This window comes from Oncorhynchus nerka, linkage group LG23 (assembly GCF_034236695.1).
Source record: "Oncorhynchus nerka isolate Pitt River linkage group LG23, Oner_Uvic_2.0, whole genome shotgun sequence".
Classification (NCBI taxonomy): Eukaryota; Metazoa; Chordata; class Actinopteri; order Salmoniformes; family Salmonidae; genus Oncorhynchus; species Oncorhynchus nerka.
In genome coordinates, this window is record NC_088418.1 from 26,806,956 (window position 1) to 26,829,823 (window position 22,868).

Genomic DNA, 22,868 nt, shown 5'->3' on the forward strand with positions numbered 1-22,868 from the left:
CTTGAAAGGTTGAGTATTGCTTTCTAAAGCTGAAAGTGTCTCCAGACTTACTTATGCAGCCCAGTCCCTACATCTTGATAACAAAATAGGTAAAGCGGTTGACCAGATGCTTTCAAACTTCATCTGGAAAAATTGTACACATTATATTAGGAAATCTGTCATTGTGAACACATATGGTGGTCTCAATTGTTTGATTTTCCTACTTTGAATAATAATTTTAAGATAAATTGGGCTACACATTTGGAATTTCATCCCTCATTATATCTTCTCCTGTTTTGGTGTCTTCAATTGTATGTTACTTTGTAACTATAACATTGATAAGATTTCTACAAAATGATCAGATTTTCATAGAACGTTCGCCATAGTCTTTGATGCTATTCCATCTGGAACTCTTACGTTGTTTAGAGGTGTAACCAGACCTCACCTTCTTGACCTACCCTCGCTTAATCCAGTTGACTCTCCAATAGGAAAACTGTGTTTCTCCTTGCTCCCTCAGAACAACAGACCTACTGTATACATGCTTTATTTCAAAGGGATATTGTATCCATTCCTTGTCACAATTTACTGGAATACATTTGTCAATAATATCTGTTGGGAAAAAGTCTGGTTATTACCACACAAAATACCTGCTTGTTAACAAGGTCAGAGGTCTCTTTCAGAATGATCCACAAGTATTACCAAGAGAATCATTACCTGAAGAAACTCAACAAAGACATTAACATTAACTCTACTTTTTGTGTTGAGCATCCAGAAACAGTTTTGCATTTATTTTAGCATTGTCTCCATGTAAAGAAATTATGGATAGATATTAATAGTTTTATAATTGTCAATATTCTTGATGACTTTTTAAAATGTTTTATAGAAAACTATAATAAGGATAAAGAAAAACAATTTGACCTCATAAATCTAATTGTGCTAATGGAAAAATGTCATGTTCATTAATGTACATTCATTTTCTATAAGGAATTCAAACAGTACATTAAGACCATTCTAAATTATTCTAATAAGAAAGCTGTTAAAACAATCAATATGTTTCTTTTAGGGTCTTTGTATAATCTGTCATTTGCTGTACCCACTAGCCTAGCATATGTTATGATTGTCTGTTTGTATACTTCTTGCATGAGTACTGTTTTTTCTGCAATAAACCATATCTGGTTAGAGTGGTCCTAGTGATCCTGTGTGGCTCAGTTGGTGAGCGTGTGACCAAGGTCATGAGTTCAATTCCCACAGTGATCACTTACATTTACAAGAAATGCATGCACTCAATGTGATTTGATTCGATTTTAAAAGCATCTGGTAAATGGTGTGTCTGTCTTTCAGTTTGGGGATGGTCTGCCTTTCAGTTTGGGGATGGGAGTTAAACCTTAGCGGCGAGCCTAAATAATATGGAATCTCCTGACCATTTTGACAAAATGACATCCTATACACCACTGACAAGAAAGCAATGGGATACACTAAAAAGCACTGAGTGTCATTAGTGTACTTCAATTGCTGTTTGGACACTGCCTCTCTTTCACTCTGCCTCAGGAGAATACCCCTATCTACAAAGAGAACTACAGCCTAGCTCATTTCTTTTCCAAAACTCTCTCTGTCCTCCGGGACTCATTTCTTGGACAGAGAGCAAAAACAAAGAACAAACGGGCAAAGTTATGAAAGCATCCCGGCACTGAGATATTCAATCTGCCCAGACCGTTTCTTATAACGAGATGGTGACTCAGTTTTGGAAAAAGAGAGTCTCTTTATTTTCTTCGCCGTCCTCTCTTTTTCCTCACTTACTCACTGAGGCGGTATATTTTGTTGGCATACATTCGGAAAGTATTCAAATGTAATAAGCTTGACATAGAAACACTGGATTTTAGGTTGTCTATTTTAAATAATGTTGATTCATTACGAAATTATGAAAAAATATGAATAACATTCCCCCCGTGAGGGCAAAAGGACATTTTATAGGGCTACAAATTTTTTCACTGAACTCAAATCAATCCACATTTAGAATCAGAAGATACATATCTATATCTGTAGAGAAAATCTGAAGAAAAGGAACTTAACTTATGTTCTGTATAGCAGAGATGAGCTGAAAAGCAGTAGCATCTCACAGTAGCGAGTGACCTTCTTGGAAAGCCATAAAACATAAAAAATATATACATACACTTAAAGGATATGCCAGTATCGCTGCATTTGATTGGCACAACAGTAATTATGGATGACCATATAAGCAGACCATATGAATGGAGAGAAATGTGCGTATTGTTTCTACGTCTGAGTGGGGATCTGAAATACAATGCTTCCTTTCATTCTTGAATTTTACAGAGCCTGTGAAAGAGAAGTCAGGGATGGGTAACACTGAACACACCAATTCATTCAGAATGGGACCCAAGCAACAATAGTCTTTTGGCTCTTTATCCCTTCCAAGTCTCTCTTCACGTCTCTGTCTCTACGTCTGTCTGACGCCCCATGTCCTGGCCTCTCTACCTTATGTACCTTCTGTTCTTCCTCCTCTTTTCTCACCCCATCATTTCTCTCCAATCTTCTTCTCTTCCTTTCTCTCCCTCCTTTCTCCTCTGCCATGTTTCTCTCCACTCTGTCTGACCTACCTTTTCCAGATTGCTGCAGTGCTCCCCCTGCTCTATAACATGCATAAACACATACATACACACACACACACACACACAAACAAACACACACACAAATAAACACACACACACACATTAACACACACAAACACGAGCACACACACATACAGAGAGCTGTATTCCTCAATCATCTCCACCCGCCACCCCCATCCCATGGAACTAGGAGGAACCAGTGGGACCTGCACACAGTGCTCTCTCATTGGCTGAGGACAGTACACACAGCGGTGGTACTGAGCAGAGCAGAGCATTTCCATCCAATGGCGTTGGTGGTGGTGACGACGGTGGAGGCAAGACTTTCTTCTAGTTGGACTAGAAACACGATTCGGGTTCTGAGATGATGACGGTGGGGATGACAATGATGACGGCGATGGCGATGACGACGATGGCAATGGTGATGAGGATGGTGATGATGATGGTTGTTAGCAATACCACTAGAAGTAGTGATACTCAGAGCACTTTACGGTCATCATCATAATCATGAATACTGGAAAAACATTACACATTAGATTTACCATCACGCTATACAAGCCTTGCCTGAGAGGCATTTTCCTTCTCGGTTTGTTTGACTCTTTCTGTCTCTCTCAACGTATCTCTCTCATACACACACATGCACACAGTACACTTGGCTACACACACACCGCCAAAAAGAGCCTAACACAGAAAAATGTTATGTAGGTTGCACAGGTGGGGAGACAGAGGGGGGCAGACAAAAAGTAGGGAGCGGGGGGGACCAGTTGATGTAACAAGGACAGGAGAACATGAGAGGGGGTTAAGAGGATATACATGGAATAGAGGACAACAAAGGATAAAACCAGGAGCAAAACACACAAGATAAATGGATGCGTTACCAGAGGACAAGGCCGGACAATCTGAACCTTCTCTCGCGCCTGTACCACTTAAGCCGTGCAGGACGCGTTAGTGTTGAGTTAGGCTAGGCTAGTATAAAGATAGGCGTTAGTGCAGGGCTAGCATAGCTGAGGCTAGGCAATGGTCCAGGGCTAGGCTAGTTATTCAACCAGGCCTAGCGCAGGGGTAAGTTAGCCTAGGCAAGTGCAAGGCTAGGATAGTATAGGCTAGGCATTAGACCAGGCTAAGGTTAAAAACAAATGGATGCTAACTGGCAGACCATAGTGATAAAAATACAACATTCAACACCAGGGAAGACAGGAAAAGAGAGAAAGAGGGTGTCACGTCCTGACCTTAGTTCCTTTGTTATGTTTCATTCTATGCATTCTATGTGTTCTAGTTTTGGTTTTCTATGTGTTTGGCCTGGTATGGTTCTCAATCAGAGGCAGCTGTCAATCGTTGTCTCTGATTGAGAACCATATTTAGGTAGCCTGTTTTTCCCACTTGATTTGTGGGTAGTTGTTTTCTGTTTAGTGTATGCCACCTTACAGAACTGTTTCGTTTCATTCGCCGTTGTTATTTTGTTTAGTGTTCTCTGTTTGATAAATATGAACATGGACACGTACCACGCTAAATATTGGTCCGATCTCACCTACTCCTCCTCAGACGAGGACGACGAACGTTAACAGAGGGAAAGAGATTTTTTTTTTTAAATACCTATCTTTTACCAACAATCGTTGACCAATTTCCCGCATAGCCTACACTGCAATTGTTTAAAAGGTAATGGGGTCTACTACAATACATACATCCAATAGTAGTATGCCTTGAACAAATCTTTAACCACAACCACAACAAATACAGCAGAATATTTCAAGGTGAAACAAAGGTTGGTATACTACGCAACAACCTGAACGTGTTTACAGTAAAGTTAGACCCCACAGTATACTGCAAGTCATATAGACGAAGGTGGGATTTTAAAAAAGGGTTAAAGCAACGCTTTTACCAGTCGTTTTGAAAAATGTGGCGCAAGACTTACACCGTCACAGTAGTAGCTGTATCAGCTATAACGCTCATACCGTAGTAATAGTACACATTAGCAATGCCTCATTTCCTCACTGAATAAAATGTAGCTCTGTACACCAGATCAATAGATACATCCATCACTTCAGTCAATCCAGATTACGTATAGTATGTTGTGAAGGTATTCTACTGTGCTTGTGGAGTGATGATACACTGAAATACTCACATGGCTTGACCGCTAATGAAATGTACTGTACTTCAAGCTATTCATCAAGTGTGTATCTACAATATTTAGGTGCGCGCGTGTGTGTGTAGTGTCTGCAAGAGTGTGTTTACACTTCAAGCGATTCATCAAGTCTTTATGAATGCAGGTGTGTGTGTGTGTGTGTGTGTGTGTGTGTGTGTGTGTGTGTGTGTGTGTGTGTGTGTGTGTGTGTGTGTGTGTGTGTGTGTGTGTGTGTGTGTGTGTGTGTGTGTGTGTGTGTGCGTGTGAGCGTGTGAGCATGTGTGTGTCTAGTAGAAAAAGACTAACAGACTATGAGCGGGAAGGAGGAAGGTGTGGACAACACTCGCAGATAGAGACTTGTAGCTACATGAACACTGCATTGAGGTAACCGTGAAGGATGGGCAGAGGGAGGAGAGAGAGATGGAGAGAGAGAATGGGAGAGGAGAAGAGAAGGAAAAGAGGAGGGAGGGAGGGAGGGAGGGAGGGGAGGGAGGGAGGGAGGGAGGGAGGGAGGGAGGGGGAGGGAGGGAGGGAGGGAGGGAGGGAGTATGAAAGGTGGAGTAGCACTTCACACTTATTTATCTCCAGAGGCTCTTTCTCTCTGTTGTCTGCCTCATCCCTCTCTCTTTTTCTTCTGCATCATAATGACATGGACCAAGGCATCCCCTTGATAGAGTGGAAGAAAGGAGTGGGGGTGGAGGATTCTGGACAGCACAGAAAGTCCATATGGACTCACACAGCAATCTTTGGACGGAGAGAGCACAGTGAGTTAGTATACTATGATCTAAGGTTCTCTGTGGGAATAACATGGTATATACAGTGCATGTACCTAGTCCAATGACCTTCAAGCCTCAATAGAGTCTCTCTGCAATTAGATTGAGAAAGAGCATCAACATAAATTCAAAACAGAGAGAGACAAAGAGCTAGAGAGAGAGAGGGAGATACAGAGAGAGAAAGAGAAAGAGAGAGCTAGAGAGAAAGAGAGAGAAAGAGAGAGAAAGAGAGAGAGAGAGAGAGAGAAATGAGAAATGGACAATGAAAAAGAGAAAGTGTTCAAGGGAGTTTATGAGAGAGATGAGATTGTGTGGGGATGGAATGAAGCGAGGGGGCAAATGGCGGTAAGGAAGAAAATAAAGGGTGGGTGAGAGAGAGACTGGGAGGGAGGGGAAAAAAGGTAAATGGAGAAGTCAACCATTTCCCCAGTCAAGAGAGAGGGTGACAAAATATTCAAGCCAAGAATGATGAAGGAGTGAGTGACCCCGAGAGAGGGAGAAAGAGACAGAAAGAGTGAATGAATGAACTAAGGAGTAAATGAATGAAGGTAAGTGACATACTCAGAGAGACTGAGGAGAAATAGGCAAGAGCCCATTGCCGTTAGCCGTTTTGCATGCAGCTCGTGTGGTTCTTTTTTAACGGGACCCTGGTGGCAGTGTTTACTGCGGCACAATCCAGAAGAGCTTTATCATTACAGTATTACCAGGGCCTGCCTGTGTCACCATGACAACCACTGCTTTAGCGAGACCTTCTCTCCTTTCAGCACCAAGGACAGGGATCAACAGCCAAATACTGCTCCTCCACTGCCTCACATGGCTGTGTTTTAGGAAGTGAGACCCTGTCAAATAGTGATAATATTTTGGCTGGACAATCATGTCAAATTAATGTAAAAGTGCCAAATTGATGTAGGTGTATTTCGAATTACCTTGAGTGTACGATAGATAAATGACTTAAATGAACATATTGCCTGTGTTCCGTTATTAACATAAAATGTGTCCCATTATTAACATAACACTGTGTTCCATTATTAACATAACACTGTGTTCCATTATTAACATAACACGGTGTTCCATTATTAACATAACACTGTGTTCCATTATTAACATAACACGGTGTTCCATTATTAACATAACACTGTGTTCCATTATTAACATAACACTGTGTTCCATTATTAACATAACACTGTGTTCCACTATTAACATAACACTGTGTTCCATTATTAACATAACACTGTGTTCCACTATTAACATAACACTGTGTTCCACTATTAACATAACACTGTGTTCCACTATTAACATAACACTGTGTTCCATTATTAACATAACACTGTGTTCCACTATTAACATAACACTGTGTTCCACTATCAACATAACACTGTGTTCCACTATTAAGATAACACTGTGTTCCCCTATTAACATAACACTGTGTTCCATTATTAACAGAACACCGTGTTCCATTACTATGATATTGGATCATTGTTACTACGGTATAACCACCATCAATTCGATTTCATGTAGGATCTTTTCTTCAAGAGTTCAAAGCATATCGGCAATGACACAACCGCAGTCGGCTATGATATCTGCTCGTCAAGGGCAACTTGTACGATAGGTTACATTTTAGGGAAGGGAAAGGGGATACCTAGTCAGCTTTACAACTTAAATGTATTCAACTGAAATGTGTTTTCCACATTTAACCCAACCTCTCTGACTCAGGTGCGGGGGGGGTCCTTCATCGACATCATCGGCGCCCGGGAAGCAGTTGCTGTTGCTTTTAAACCAAGAAGGTACTTCATATAACTCTTCATATAAGGTTTCAGTCATACCCCCTTAAGATAATACATGAACCACTTGGCAGGTAGCCTCGCGGTTACGGGTATTGGGCCAGTATTGGCAAGGTTTCTGGTTTGAATCCCTGAGCTGGAAAAGTGCCGTTCTGCCCTTGAGTACCATTCCTAAGTCAGTATCACTGTCTTGCTCAAGGGCAGAACAGCAGATTTTTCCACCTTGCCGGCTAGGGAATTCAAACCCAACGCTCTTAATCGCGAGGCTACCTGCCAAGTGGTTCGTTGATGTATTATCTTAGGGGGTATGACTGAAACCTTATATGAAGATTTATATGAAGTACCTTCTTGGTGTAAAAGCTTTGACTTTGGATTTAACCTTGAGTCGGTAACAAGGATTTGAGTTAGACCAAGTGCATCATCATCATCATTATTATTATTAAAATCTTCTTCGTCATCATCATTACTAAAGTAACCGTTTAACAGTACGTTTTAAATTGGACTTTCTATTTCAACCAGAGATTAAACAGAACCCCTTATTCATTCCCCCCCATTCCAGTGTTTCCGACCGGCATAATAATGTCCTGAACAAGTTCAACCCCCCCCCCCCTCCCCACCCCCCAAAAGTACAGGTTCATATAGTTCCTTTTCGTAAAAATAAAAAAAATGTTTACCCATTAAATCAACGTTGTTTTTACATTCAGCGAATTCATTTACTCCACCAATTAGCGCAAATGGAGCAGCTTGCTATGGAACTGGTAAGCTAGTTATTTACATGTTTGATTGGTCAGGTAGGTGGGGAGGGGGGGTTGGACATGGAGGGGGGTTTGGCTTGAAGCACTGAACATCATGACGTGACGTGAATTGGAGTGTGTTTACTCTATTATAGGCATCATCACCCCACTGACTTACAAATTCTACACTACTGTAGACATTAGGAATCCTTTTTGAACACATTATTGACTGGTTCTCGGGAACACTACAGATCACGTTCGTTCCCCTGATTTCAGCTATGTAAAATGAAGGTACAACCGTACAAAACGTCTCACTTGTTTTATGCTGAACAATGGCCTGGTGGGGCTCGCAAACACAGTGAGTGTGAGAAAGCAGCACCCTATGGCGAGGTAGTGTGTGAAATGGACATTTAATCCTTGTCTCATCGCACACCAGCGACTCCTGTGGCGGGCCGGGCGCAGTGCGCGCTAACCAAGGTTGCCAGGTGCACGGTGTTTCCTCCGACACATTGGTGCGTCTGGCATCCGGGTTGGATGCGCGCTGTGTTAAGAAACAGTGTGGCTTGGTTGGGTTGTGCAGCGGAGGACACATGACTTTCAACCTTCGTCTCTCCCGAGCCTTTACGGGAGTTGTAGCGATGAGACAAGATAGTAGCTACTAAAACAATTAGATACCATGAAATTGGGGAGAAAAAAACGGGTAAAATTTAAAAATTTAAAAAATAAGACCAATAACAAATAAAGTTATAAACTTCTCTGCCAATACCAGCTAGTTTTCTCCTCCCCACTCTTGCTTGAGAATTTTTTTTTGTTGCTAAAAAAGCCATTTTTGCCCATTTTAATAGAACTCTGTTGTAGTAAGGTACTAAATTCTTACCCGGAAATTATTTGATATTGATATAAAAACAGCTGCATTGGCCCTTTATGCTTCTTCAGTGTGATGGTCCATGAAATATGTCAATAAGCATCATTGTAAGACACCAAATGATGACTTGTTCTGTGTTTAGCAATCACCGAGAAGCTTGTTATAGATATTAGTAGTGTGCACTTTTCTCAATACCAGAACGAAAGCAAACTTTCAAGCACATTCATAGCAGTAAAATAGCAAGAATGACGAAGTACCATAGCTCCGCAATACGAAGAGACAAGAAACCATCGAAGATTTGGCTACGTTCCAAAATCCATAATGGCCACTTACCACTTAGAATGCATGCCCAATACACTACCACTTAGAATGCATGCCCAATACACTACCACTTAGAATGCATGCCCAATACACTACCACTTAGAATGCATGCCCAATACACTACCACTTACAATGCATGCCCAATACACTACCACTTAGAATGCATGCCCAATACACTACCACTTACAATGCATGCCCAATACACTACCACTTAGCATGCATGCCCAATACACTACCACTTAGAATGCATGCCCAATACACTACCACTTAGAATGCATGCCCAATACACTACCACTTACAATGCATGCCCAATACGCTACCACTTAGAATGCATGCCCAATGCACTCCCACTTACAATGCATGCTCAATACACTACCACTTAGAATGCATGCTCAATACACTACCACTTAGAATGCATGCTAAATACACTACCACTTACAATGCATGCTCAATACACTACCACTTACAATGCATGCTCAATACACTACCACTTACAATGCATGCCCAATACACTACCACTTACAATGCATGCCCAATACACTACCACTTAGAATGCATGCCCAATACACTACCACTTAGAATGCATGCCCCATACACTACCACTTAGAATGCATGCCCAATACACTACCACTTACAATGCATGCTCAATACACTACCACTTACAATGCATGCCCAATACACTACCACTTACAATGCATGCCCAATACACTACCACTTAGAATGCATGCCCAATACACTACCACTTAGAATGCATGCCCAATACACTATCACTTAGAATGCATGCCCAATACACTACCACTTACAATGCATGCCCAATACGCTACCACTTAGAATGCATGCCCAATGCACTCCCACTTACAATGCATGCTCAATACACTACCACTTAGAATGCATGCTCAATACACTACCACTTAGAATGCATGCCCAATACACTACCACTTACAATGCATGCTCAATACACTACCACTTACAATGCATGCCCAATACACTACCACTTACAATGTATGCCCAATGTATGGTTGTGTTGGTAAAACGCTGTAGTAAGCACAAAAACAAACTTCCCATTGGGTTTCATTCTACAATGATATTGGAATGTAGCCAGAGACTCCTCTGCCGCCAGCCACATCCCCACCATCCCCGCCTCTCACTTTGGTGCTAAGAGGAATCAGGTGACAGCTACTTGAGAAGAAGTGAGGGGAAACGCAAGGCGAAGCAGCACCGGATAGATATACCGGAAAAGGTGTGGAGGAAGGAACACCGGCCAAGTCTGCACCCCAGGGAGACTAGACTGGATAGGGGGAGAGGCGGGTTAGGGAAGAACCTGGTGCACCAGAGCTATGAAGACCCAGCGGCGAAGCGAGACTGAGACTGGAGCCCCAGACGGGGGTAATCTAACACAGGACTCTGCGGGACAATGAAGGGCATGAGGTTGGGGGGGTGATTGAGATGCATGGGTGTGTGTTTGTGGCGTCTTGCGTGCACACGTGAGTGCGTGTCTGATTTCGGAAGTGTGTGATTATGTACTGTACACACACCAAGGACGTAAGTAAAGAGAGAGAAGTACACAGGATTGAAGCCACAGGGTGTTACTAAAAACTAAGTCCTCTCACATGCTACAGCCTTAGTAAAAAAGGTTCCAAAAGGGTTTTTCAGCTGTCCACATAGGACAACCCTTTTTGGTTCCAGGTATAACCATTTTGGGTTCCATGGAGAAGCCTCTTTGGGAAGGGTTCTCCATGGAACCCAAAAAGGTTCTACCTGGAACCAAAGGGGTTCTACCTGGAACCATAAATAGTTCTTCAAAGGGTTCTCCTATGGGGACAGCCAAATAACTCCATCAGGTTCTAGACATCACCTTTTCTTTCTAAAAGTGTACCTTCTGCTAATTGGTCAAATGACTGAATCCCGGAGCACCCTATTTTATTCAGCAGAAAATGTCATTACCAGCTACTGTGATGCCCTTTATAACTTACGGCAACTCTGTGGCGTGTTGAATCAGTCAGCTCACACAAACACACCGTGCTCTATGATCAACACGTCACATGTCCATCTCATTTTTCACTGTGGTCCTGTCCAACAGTTCTGAAGACAAGCAAATGGGTTTGGAGGTGAGGGCGCGAAAGAGAGATGTGTTGTGATTCCCTCATCCCCCCCGTCTGCGTTGTATTCGATCCAGATCACTGCAGCGGACTATGTGTCGTTTGTCCTTGCGACACAACCCCCCTCACCCCCCTTCGTCCCCCCCGTCCTCCCTGCTTACACTGTCTGAAAGCCTGAGCGATAGTCTGATTCAGAGGGGTTGGGTTAAATGCAGAAGACACATTTCGGGTTGAATGTGTTCAGTTGTGCAACTGGCCAGGTATGCCTCTCTCTTTTCCTAGTTTGGCAAAGATGTCCATGTTCTATAAGATGTGATGACTGAGTGCCTGTCTGTCTGCCTCTGCCTCTCCCTCTCCCTCTCTCTCTCTCTCTCTCTCTCACTACTATCTCTATCTCTCTCTCTCTCTCACTGCTATCTCTATATCTCTCTCTCTCTCACTGCTATCTCTATATCTCGCTGTCCTTAATCTAACTGAGGGCATCGTGACGAAAAAACGGCTTTGTAAGAGAAACAGGAAAGACATGGGGCACACAGACCGACTGCAGATTCCCGCGGTTTACTCACCACCAAGGACATTTCAGAGCTCTAACCAGCATCAACCCACTCACTCACCACCCCCAACTTTACCGGCTAGAAGCCGGTGAAGAGCTAAAAATAGGTCAATCTCTGGGTGAATAAAAATTTCCTCGTAGAGCTACCTATTGCCTACCTCGTGAGGACATTCAGGTCTGTGCCTCGTGAGAGCACTCCGATTTGTTGTGAGGACCTTGAGACATTTAAACGGTGGTCCATCTGAGACCTTACATTTCAAGTCTTTACGGGGGACATTTTAATAAACCCCTTCGATATGACATAACATAACATGTTCACTTAAACCGGTCATTCACTGGTGCTTTCAAACGTTCGCTCGCTCGCTCTTCCCTCTCCAGTGACTTACGGGGTAGAACCATCTGGCAGATGGTCACACAGGAATTGTTCCAGTGTCGCACCCTCCCTACCCATGTCATTTTTTTATTGGAATGAGCAGTGATCCAGCATGACTGTTTAAGTGTCACAGGGCACAGGGAGCCACAGCAGAGCCGAACGTCACGCGTTGTCAAACCAGGCATACTCACTCACAAACCTTATACCAGATGCAAATAACCCTGCCTCACAACAACTCACGAGATGCTTTAGGACTCGTGTTTTAGAGCAGTCTGTTTTAAAACTATATGTTTTCAATCAATCAATCTGAGTACAGGTCTTGCCAGCATAGGTAACTCTGGGTCTTCCTTTCCTGTGGCGGTCCTCATGAGAGCCAGGTTCATCATAGCACTTGATGGTTTTTGCGATTGCACTTGAAGAAACTTTGAAAATTCTTGAAATGTTCTGTATTGACTGACCTTCATGTCTTAAAGTAATTATAGACTGTTGTTTCTCTTTGCTTATTTGAGCTGTTCTTGCCATAATATAGACTTGGCCTTTTACCAAATAGGGATATCTTCTGTATACCACACCTACCTTGTCACAACACAACTGATTGTCTCAAAAGCATTAAGGAAAGAAATTCCACAAATGAACTTTTAACAAGGCACACCTGTTAGTTGAAATTCATTCCAGGTGACTACCTCACGAAGCTGGTTGAGAGAATGCCAAGAGTGTGCAAAGCTGTCATCAAGGCAAATGGTGGCTACTTTGAAGAATCTCAAATATAAAATATATTTTGATTTGTTTAACACTTTTTTCCTTACTACATGATTCCATATGTGTTATTTCATCGTTCTGATGTCTTCGCTACTGTTCTACAATGTAGAAAATAGTCCAAATAAAGGAAAACCCTTGAGTAGGTGTGTCCAGACTTTCAACTGGTGCTGTATATATTTACTCACTCCAAGTATCAGTCCTTGCATCCATAGCTCCATCAATGAATTTGAGTGTGGTTACATTCCTCCAGCCCCATACCTCCGCTTTATGGCAAACCAAGGTGATATGGGGATGGGAAAGCAGATGAATATGTCTCCGATATATTGGATAGATGTGTGTCTGTATGCGTGCCAGTATTTGTATTTATGGGTGTGTGGGTGTGTGTCTTTTCAATGTATGGATGTAACACAATTGAGGGCTGGATTCAATCCGTATTGCAGAAGTATCGCGAAGAATCCGCGTTACAGCTCGACTGGAATTGAAAGGAATTGTTCCCGCGTTTGCTGAGACCTCATTCACGGTGAACACTGCATATGTCGGCTCAATTGGAAATTACCTTGGCATTTCAACGCGATACTTCCGCGATACGGATTGAACCCAGCCCTAATACAGCTCGTATATAAAAGACAACAGGTCCATTCTTTGACATTTGAACATTTAGGGCTCGCTGAAGACCTGCGCTACAGCGCAATAGAATTTTAAAGGAAATGTTCGCGGAGACCGCATTCACGGTGATGTCGGCTCAATCGAAAATGACCTTGACATTTCAATCGCGCTACGGCGACTGAGAAGGACTCAAGAGTGCCAGATAATTGCTGAGATTTAATTGACCGTCTAAATAACACCAACAGTTTTTAGTTTTTCGGCATTTTAGGCTAATTGTTACATTCTTCCTAATTCAGAGAATTATTCTGCATTCAAATTGCAGGTCCAGCAAATGGTTTATGTGCACCTTGCTACCCATTCTACTAGTTTATGTGCATAGCTGTGGAATAAAAAGTTAATGTGGAGCTCTGTGTATAATGTTCTGATGTACGTGTGTGTAGCTACAGTGTACTGGTTAATGTGCATAGGTGAGTACAGTACTCCATGGTTTATTGGCATATCTGAGTACAGTGGAAAAAGGTTTATGTGGACTCTTATGTGGACTCTGAGAACAGTAAGTGATGTCTTTGCTGTTGGTGTGTAGCTACAGTGTGCTGGTTAATGTACACTGACATTTACAGTGTAAAGGTTTATGGGCAGAGGTGTGTACTATGATTCATGATTTACGTGTACTTCATACTGCAGGCGTGTACAGCGTAACGGTAAATGAAGAGGTGTACGTGTCATGTTTTATGTGAACAGCGTAAGGGTGAATAAGCAGTAGGAAGGTTTATGGGTAAAGTGTTAAGGTTAATGTGTTGGAGTGTGTGCAGATTAGAAAATGTGCATGTATGCAGGTGCGTACAGTGTTCAGGTATATAATATAGTTCTCGTCGGCGTCAAGTCCACTGCCTAAAGAGGTAAGCACGGCATCTACTTTCTGTCTGTCAAGTGTTTTCCCTGCCATCCAGCCTAGCTCTTCAGCCCTCCATCGAAGGTAATGTGGTTTCTAAAGGCTTCCGTCCTCGAGGTTGCTTTGAGGGACTTAAATAATAGGTTGGGGAAAGACGGGTTCTGCACCGAACACAACAGCATGTATAGGTGTGTACAGTACTGAGTCCTCAACCTCCCTCGCTCTCCCGTGTTTTGACTGGATTTAAGGGATTCGGTTGGGCACCGCTTTATCCTGTTCTGGCACCAGCCGAACTCTCCAGCCTCGCCGGTGTCCAAATAGATTTCAGCTTGAGAAGTGAGATGGCGGAAAGTAACAAGGGGTTACCACTGCGGAGGAGGACAGGGGGGGAGGAAAGAGCTTGTGAGGGAGGAAGGGAGGAGTTTGTAAGGGAGGGAGGGAGGTAACAGGGGATGGATGATGAAGGCTGGGATGGATGGATGGATGGGGGTGGGAGGCACAGATGTAGGGTGGTTATGAGGGAGGTTGGGAGGGAGCGAGGGAGGGAGCACTCTTGCAACAGGCATTGTCATCGCAAAATACTTTATATAGTGTGAAACATAATACATATTAGGATGAAAAAGTTCAAGGCTGAGAAACAACGAAAATGTGTTTTTTTCAAAGCACGTTTACAGTTTACAGTTAGTTCACAGTAAGTGTTGATGCGAATCGCGTGATTGTTGTGTCCACTTTTCTCCTTTGGCACGATATCACGCATCCATCCTCAAAAATACCAAACAACAGACAGAGATAGTATTACATTGACACTACACTAAATCGAGGGGTTCGGATTGCTGGGTTGATACAAACACAAGACGAGAAGACCTGGGCACAACACCTCGTCGGGGAAAATAGAAACCGAACGTGATGGTTTTCCCAAACACGTGCACCAAAAAGGGAAGTCTGCTAATCGTTAGTCATGCCCTTCCCATGAGTCCTCCCGTACCCGCTGAGAGTGGCTCCTAAATTAACAACCCATGTTCACCTGGCAGCCAAACAGTTGGTGTGGTGTCACGGGCTATTTTCGGCGTCAACCTGTTTGGTGTAAAGCGTTGTTAATATCAAATGGTCGTACGGGCCAGATGATATTCTGCAAGCAACAGAGGGATAGACCTGCCAAGAGAGAATGGGATTAAAGACTCGTCTCCTTGCTACTCTCGTTCTATTTTTAGAGGGATTTCATAAGGGGGGGGGGGGGGGGCAAGAATGGAAGTGAGAGGCCTTCGTTACAATCAGGTTTTGAATGAACACACTGGAGAATCAATCATAGTGTAGTGGAAGATTAAGGATATTTATTTAATATTTTAAGACACATACGTCCCAGTGCAGGTGATGATATCACTTAGAAATAAACCCTCTGTATGTTGCCTTTTTTCTTGTGTAGTGCTTTGCTGAATGGAACACTTTAAGGGATGGTTTCCCCGGACACAAATGAAACCTAGCAGAGGACTAAAAAGCCGTCTCAATGGAGATTCTCTTTTGAAAGAGCTTTTTTAGCCCAGGACTAAGATTAATTTGTGTCCGGGGAAACCACCCCTTAAAGCGTTCCATTCAGCAAACCACTACAAAATACAAAGGCAACATACTTTTATTTCATTTCATTTATTTCTAAGCGATATCATCACCTGCACTGGGACATTAACAGTGTGGGGGAAAGCGTTGAGTTTCACACATTTAGGACAAGTCCCAACTATTCTAACGGTGAGAAGCACATTGTGATCTTGAGTGAGTGGGTCCCTTTAATGACAGAAACATTGGCTCTGGGGCCCCTCGTTGATGTGGATGGTGATGTAATGGAGAGCACAGCAGGAATCCTTGGGGCTCTCCTCCAATCACAAAGAAGCGAGGAGAGGAGAAGAACAAGACGCCACCATGATTGGCTGGGAGGCTCACCATGATGGGCTGACTCTCAGACAATCCACAGTCCCGTTCAGCACGTATCGCAAAACAAACCCAGACTGCACCGAGTAGGAGATGGTTGCTTCAGGGCAAAATGGTGCGGAAAACTCTCACACGACTACGCAAAATGAGAACTGACCCAGTACAGAAATAGAGAGCCCACAAGCGGTCTACGCTAAAAGAAGACAGGAGGAGGTTGTTGTATATGCTGCGTGTGAAGCACGAGTGCTTTCAGAATCTACTGCCAATTTTGAAACCTACACCAATTATATTTGATAGGAAAACCTCCACTTCCGTCCCAAACATACCATCCGCTCATTCGCTCCTTTGAGAATTCAAGCTCCCAAGATTCAAGGTACCCAGAAAAACGAACGCAATGTCCCCGCACCGATAATGGCAAAGTCCCCCAAACCCTGCCCCAAGTATATTGTCCAATAACTACTGTTCTAACTATAGGAACCACTGTTAATAGGCTACCCTTTTATTTCCTGGTCAGCACAGTGTTTTCTACCCGGATACACCCTGTTCTGGTCACGTTTGTGTTTATGACACTGAACACAGTAGAGAAGAACAGCAAACAATGAACCACCGGGGGGGTCTGAACCCTCAACCAGGCCGCAACGCTGCCCCAACAACACTGACACAGCCAACACAGCCAGGTTCAATCATACTGTATGTGTGAAGCTTGAGAGAGGGTATCAGACAAGGCCTACTGAGCCCAACCAAGTTGTAGTGATTGCGCATCAGCCATAGTTGAATCGTGTTTTATTTTATTTTTAAATGGACAATGTGAATAGGAGCCAGCACAGTTTGGTTTGGGTAGGCATGATAGGCATGATAGGCATGATAGGTATGATAGGCGTGATAGGCATGATAGGCATGATAGGCGTGATAGGCATGATAGGCATGATAGGTATGATAGGCATGATAGGCATGATAGGCATGGTAGGCATGATAGGCATGATAGGCATGATAGGCATGGTAGGCATGGTAGGCATGATAGGCATGGTAGGCATGATAGGCATGATAGTGTGAAAAAAGCTATGGGTGAGGTTCAGAATGTATACGATGTGCATAACAGACCACAAATGAGATACGTCAGTAGATACGTTACTGACAGACAATCGTACCATTCCACCGTAGAGGAAGAAATAACTGAATGTCTCTATGACTGTCATAAGTCATGTTTTTGTTGTAGGCCTTTCCTGCAGTCAAATGACCTAGTGGCCTCAACGGGTGTGATGTCAATCATATTTGTCGGAATGACATATTTAATCAACATGATTTGGGTTTATCCAGTGTTTCTATGTCAAACGGTTTTGTTATCTTCCAGTGTTCTGTGATGTGTATGGAGGTTAATATTGGGACGCAAACTCAAATCTGGAAACATTTCAACTCTACATCATTCTGTCTTCTTCTTTTGAAGCCCTTGACCTGTGTGCGTGAGGCGTATACTTTTGTTTCAAGTACGACGCGTGTCAGACTACCAAGAAACACTCTGTGTGACCTTTGATTTAGCCCGCTGCGGTAAAAAGGTTCAATGGACGTGTTGCAAGTGATTTCCTGAATGAACAGAAATAGGATCAAACACATTCTATTGGGTTCTACTGTAATGTTCTTGTATCGGTAGAGCAGGCACAGATATATGCCGTGGTGATAGAACTGTGATAGCATATCATAGTAAAGCGCGCTCGCCGCTTAGAGTAATTCCATGCCTCACCGTGCCTACCTTCCATTGATAGCCTGGCCGTGTATTTGCTTTAATCACGGAACTAAAGCCGGGACGATAAACCCGAAAATGATCGCCACCGACCATACCGGTATTTTGCTGATATCGTTTGTTACAATAAGTAGCCTATACTAGAGGGATGTGACATGATTTGAAATGATGTAAGTTTGCTCATATGGATGATTGTTAATTGGACAATCGATGGTCACAAACAGTCGTAGTTTAAAGGATAGTTTTTTTTTTTAAACTGTGCTGCACATTAATATTGTAAACTTAACGTCCTGTTTATCATTATCGCATCAATTCAGGCAATTTATCCCGATATGGATTTTTGTCCATATCGCCCAGCTCTACACTGAACACAACTGGTGCTTATTGGAAACAGGCTTCTATTTGAGCCAGGCCTCTATTTCCTTAATGCACACAGCTTTTGCTCAATAAAATGTTGAAAAGACTACCACACTGTTTATTATGACCAAATATGACCAGTATAAACATAATAACAAATCCATCGCAGATCAGACTTGCAAAGACTAGGCTGCTTTATCATACACTCCCGATGTCCTGCTTCAGCACCATTCTCTCGCTCTTTGCACCTCTCCTCTTGACTGAGACACTGATGTCTCATTCACTGCAATGATTTTGCTCTCATTAATCGTCTTTCGCACAATCTTTACGTTACTCGCTAACGTTCACTCTTAAACAATTCACTTAAGACCTGCCGTTATTTGAAACAGGCGTTTATTTGCTGAATTGAGTGCCGATACCGGGCTTTTAAAAGGGACAGGCCTCTATTTGGGACTCAGTGTTTAATTGAAGTTTTACGCTATTAGAATATCTACAAACACTGCATTCCGCAGAAATCTATTGGGTATACATTTACCACTGTTCTGTTGACCAACTTGATTGACAAGCAATACAATCTAATTAGACCACAGCTGATTCCAATCGTTAAAATACCGGTTCATAAACATCAAGATCTCCTTTGTTGTTGGAAATGAGTTAACGGGAGAAATTGCGACAAAACAACACCGTTGACAAAAATTCTATTGAGGTTATATTAAGTTAGGATCAAGGAATGTCAATTATGTGATGACACTGTGATTAATCGCACTGTGAAACTCAATCTCGAACCATTAGGCATCAATAGTAGAATAATACACCACATCCAGAGCCATATACCGTCAATACCAAATGAGATGGTAAAATATTCATATAATATCACTTAAAAACAAAGCCTCAATTCATGTTTAAACATCTTTACATTTTAAAGGGCGAGAAAAAATACTGAATTGAAATGCAGACAAAAAGAGAAGATAATCAATCAAATATCAGATTGCATTGCAGATTGGATTGCTAAAGCCTTCATTGCGGATGGAAGATGAATCCAGCACACACACACACACACACACACACACACACAGACACACCTCCCAATGTCTATTTCTCTCTAGCGATACCCCCATCTCTGTCTCTGCCCTCCTGCCACTATATCTCTCCTTCCTCTCTCTCTCTCTCTTTACCCATCTCTTTCTCTCCCTTTCTCTATCCCCGTCCCTATCTATTCCCTCTCCATCTCTGTTGCTCCACCTTTCCCTCTCATCATCCCCTCTCTCTCTCTCGCCGGTGCTCCCCCTCCTTTCTCTCCCCGTGTCTACTGCAGCAGAAAAGCCAGCACAGACAGCAGCTTGTCTGTCTGTCTGTCTGTCTGTCTGTCTGTCTGTCTGTCTGTCTGTCTGTCTGTCTGTCTGTCTGTCTGTCTGTCTGTGTGTGTGTGTGTGTGTGTGTGTGTCTGTGTGTGTGTGTGTGTGTGTGTGTGTGTGTCTGTGTGTGTGTGTGTGTGTGTGTGTGTGTGTGTGTGTGTGTGTGTTGTGCTACGGTATATCCATGCTCGTGCGCAATAAAAAAAAAAACAGCCCATTGAATAGTACTATGAATAATGTCTCTGATCATTGATCGCTGAGCATATGTAGATCCGTCAGTCACAAGCGCGCCGCCCATGTCTTCCGGTTCAAGAAACCCTGGAGTGCCGGTCAGGAATCCATCCTACTCATGTGGTCTCCACCATCGGCTGAAGCGCCCAATAGAGAGGCACTTCCTGTTATTCAACATTAAAGCCAATGCCTGCCAAAGGGAAAGATCAGGTGACCCAATCCAGATGATATATCTATCTAACCCTGAGACACAGCTCTTCCTGTGCTGAGACCAGATACTGGACGTGGACAGTTGCGTAGTTTCTACAGTCAGGTTAGACTGGACTAGAGAGAGAGAGATGCAGTGTGTGTAGGATGGGGGGGTGCGAGCGTGCATGTGTGTGTGTGTGTGTGTGTGTGTGTGTGTGTGTGTGTGTGTGTGTGCATGCCTGTATGGATGTGTATTTGTATACTTATTTTTGCACATACAGTACAGGTACTTGGATCTATACATGTTTGCGCTGCAGGTGTTGTTTTGTCTGTTGTATGCCTGTGTATGTGTGTGTATGTATGTGCCTAAAGAGGAGTGTTTTGCAGTGTCATCAACGAGGAAACGTGTATGGTACTCAACATCAATAGGAGTGTGCATGATTTTTACAACATGCATGATTTTAACATATTTATACACAAAGCAAACTGTATGGCCAGCTAATTGAGCATAGACTACATGTTATTTCATAATGGCATGTGTGGATGAAGAAACATAGCCTATTCAATCAAGTTAATTTAATCTATACATCTTCATCAAAAACCCTGTATCCTTCTTCTTGCTACCCGTATATTATGTTATGTTTGACGTTTGCACTATCAAAGAGAATCAATCATCAAACGGTAAAAGCATTTTTACATTCGGCATCTCGGGTCTCGTTACTATTAGCTTGAGAACCAGCTGATTTGAATCGAACGCAGCTTCTAGGAAATGGGTCTGAAAAGCGTGCATGGAGGGGCTTTATCATAGCCTCGCACTGTAATGGGGGACAGATACACTCGCCAAAAATGAGAATCACCGAGGGCAAATGGGGAAATACGAAAAGAAGACTTGTTTTATGTTCCAGTTTCGAGGTCGCATGAAGGCTCAAATGAGCGCTAAATAAATAACATGATAAATCAAACTCAGCGTGCATAGGCGCCTCGACACAAATAGGCTAATGAGGAGTGTTTGAGTTGGCTACGGGAGGGGGACGGAGAACAAAGTGCGTTTGGATGCAGGTATGGGACCTGTTACAGCACGCTAAATGATCTCGACAATATTACTATGAAAACATACATTTGGTGGATTATGATTCAAATATATATGTTATCAGTATCACTGTCAACTCATTGACTTGGCAGCACCCTCATAACGAAACCATATCAACACGTAGGCTACTTTATAGTCTACGATCTGGAATTAACATAGGAGCCATACGATTTTTCTTTTTTTTTCACATGCTAACACAATTAATTATTCAGCATCCGTGAGTCACAAGCAAACTGTCAAGGAAGTCAAAGCCTACCGAAGTGGCCTGCTCGATTATGATGGCTTATTGAACGAAAATCTCAGGTGGCATTATTCATGTCAACTATACGTATACTGGTTGTTTAGTAAGGGAAGCTCATTTTTATAAACTTTCAACAACTTATTGCGACTCAGATATTTGTGGTCAAAGTTGGAATTGACAAATGTAATATGACATTTAAAGCAGTCAAACATAACAAAGAGCCACTCACCCGGGCGTATTTAGAGGAATAAGGGTCTTCAAAAAGGGCCCACATTCTGGGCCGCCAGATTTCCCACCATGTCTTTTTCCTTCCGTCCTCATGCAAGCACAGTCTTTTCATGTCCCCATCTGCGCCTCCTGGTAGAGCTGGGTCGTCTTCTGGCAACTCCGGTTCGGGATTCTCAAAGCTGTCCAACGCCTCCTCTGCGTCCCTGTGCTGCCGGTAATTCATCCAGCAACAAGCTTCCACGTCCGTCTCATCGATGCCCCAGAATGCCAGCTCCTCTTCGAACAGCGGGCCGCACACATCGTTCGGACAGTGCAACTTCCCTGTGCGGTAATAGTTGAGGATGAATGAAAAGACCGATGGGTGGCGATCGAAGAAGAACTCGTCGTTTTTGTGGTCGTAATCGAAGTTGCTAAAGGCGTCCGGTTCGGTAAGCCAAGATAAGCGGGTACCGGGCAACGTTTTTAGGGTGCTTCGATAGGTTTCATGCCGCACCCCCCCGCAGTTGATCACGATTTTCTCGCTTTCCGACGGACAAGTCATGTCTGCAGTGTAACATGCTTTGTTGGATGACTTGTTCCCACCCTTGCGCCCTTTGAAAGAGGAGACGCAGACCGAACTGAGCATAGAAGAACTGGGGGAGGGAGAGGGGGAGAGAAAACGGAGGGAGGAGGAGTCTGCGGGTAGAGAAAGGGACATGATTTTAGCAAAAAGGAAAGGTATGTATGTATAAAATATGAACATTAGAAACAGTAATCGTTTTTCAGTTACTGCTATAATTCCTCATGTAATGCGCATAGAGTGTAGTAAATGACCTTGCAGCCGGTTCATTAGGCTATAAGAAAGAACGATTTCAATAGATAAAACAGGTTGAATGTAAAGTTGGTTTATCAAGGCTGTTCAGATAAGTAATATTCACCAGAAGACAGGAGAGATGTAGGCCTAGTCTATATTCAGTCACTAACATACAGCAATACATGAGTGAAATGCGGGGGATGTCACATGTTTGATTCAACATTGATGATACTGTTGTCGTTTTT

The 22,868-nt window shown here is 43.0% G+C and overlaps 1 protein-coding gene across 1 annotated transcript in view; it reads right to left on the bottom strand.

Moving 5' to 3' along the window:
* Positions 1-22,499, bottom strand: part of LOC115106614 (potassium voltage-gated channel subfamily C member 1-like) — a 33,802-nt gene extending 11,303 nt beyond the window's left edge. The window contains exon 1 of the mRNA XM_029629512.2: positions 21,832-22,499. Within this exon, the coding sequence (XP_029485372.1) occupies positions 21,832-22,455 (624 nt within the window). The 5' untranslated portion in view covers positions 22,456-22,499. The remainder of the gene's footprint in view (positions 1-21,831) is intronic.
* Between the last annotated feature and the right edge of the window lie 369 nt (positions 22,500-22,868).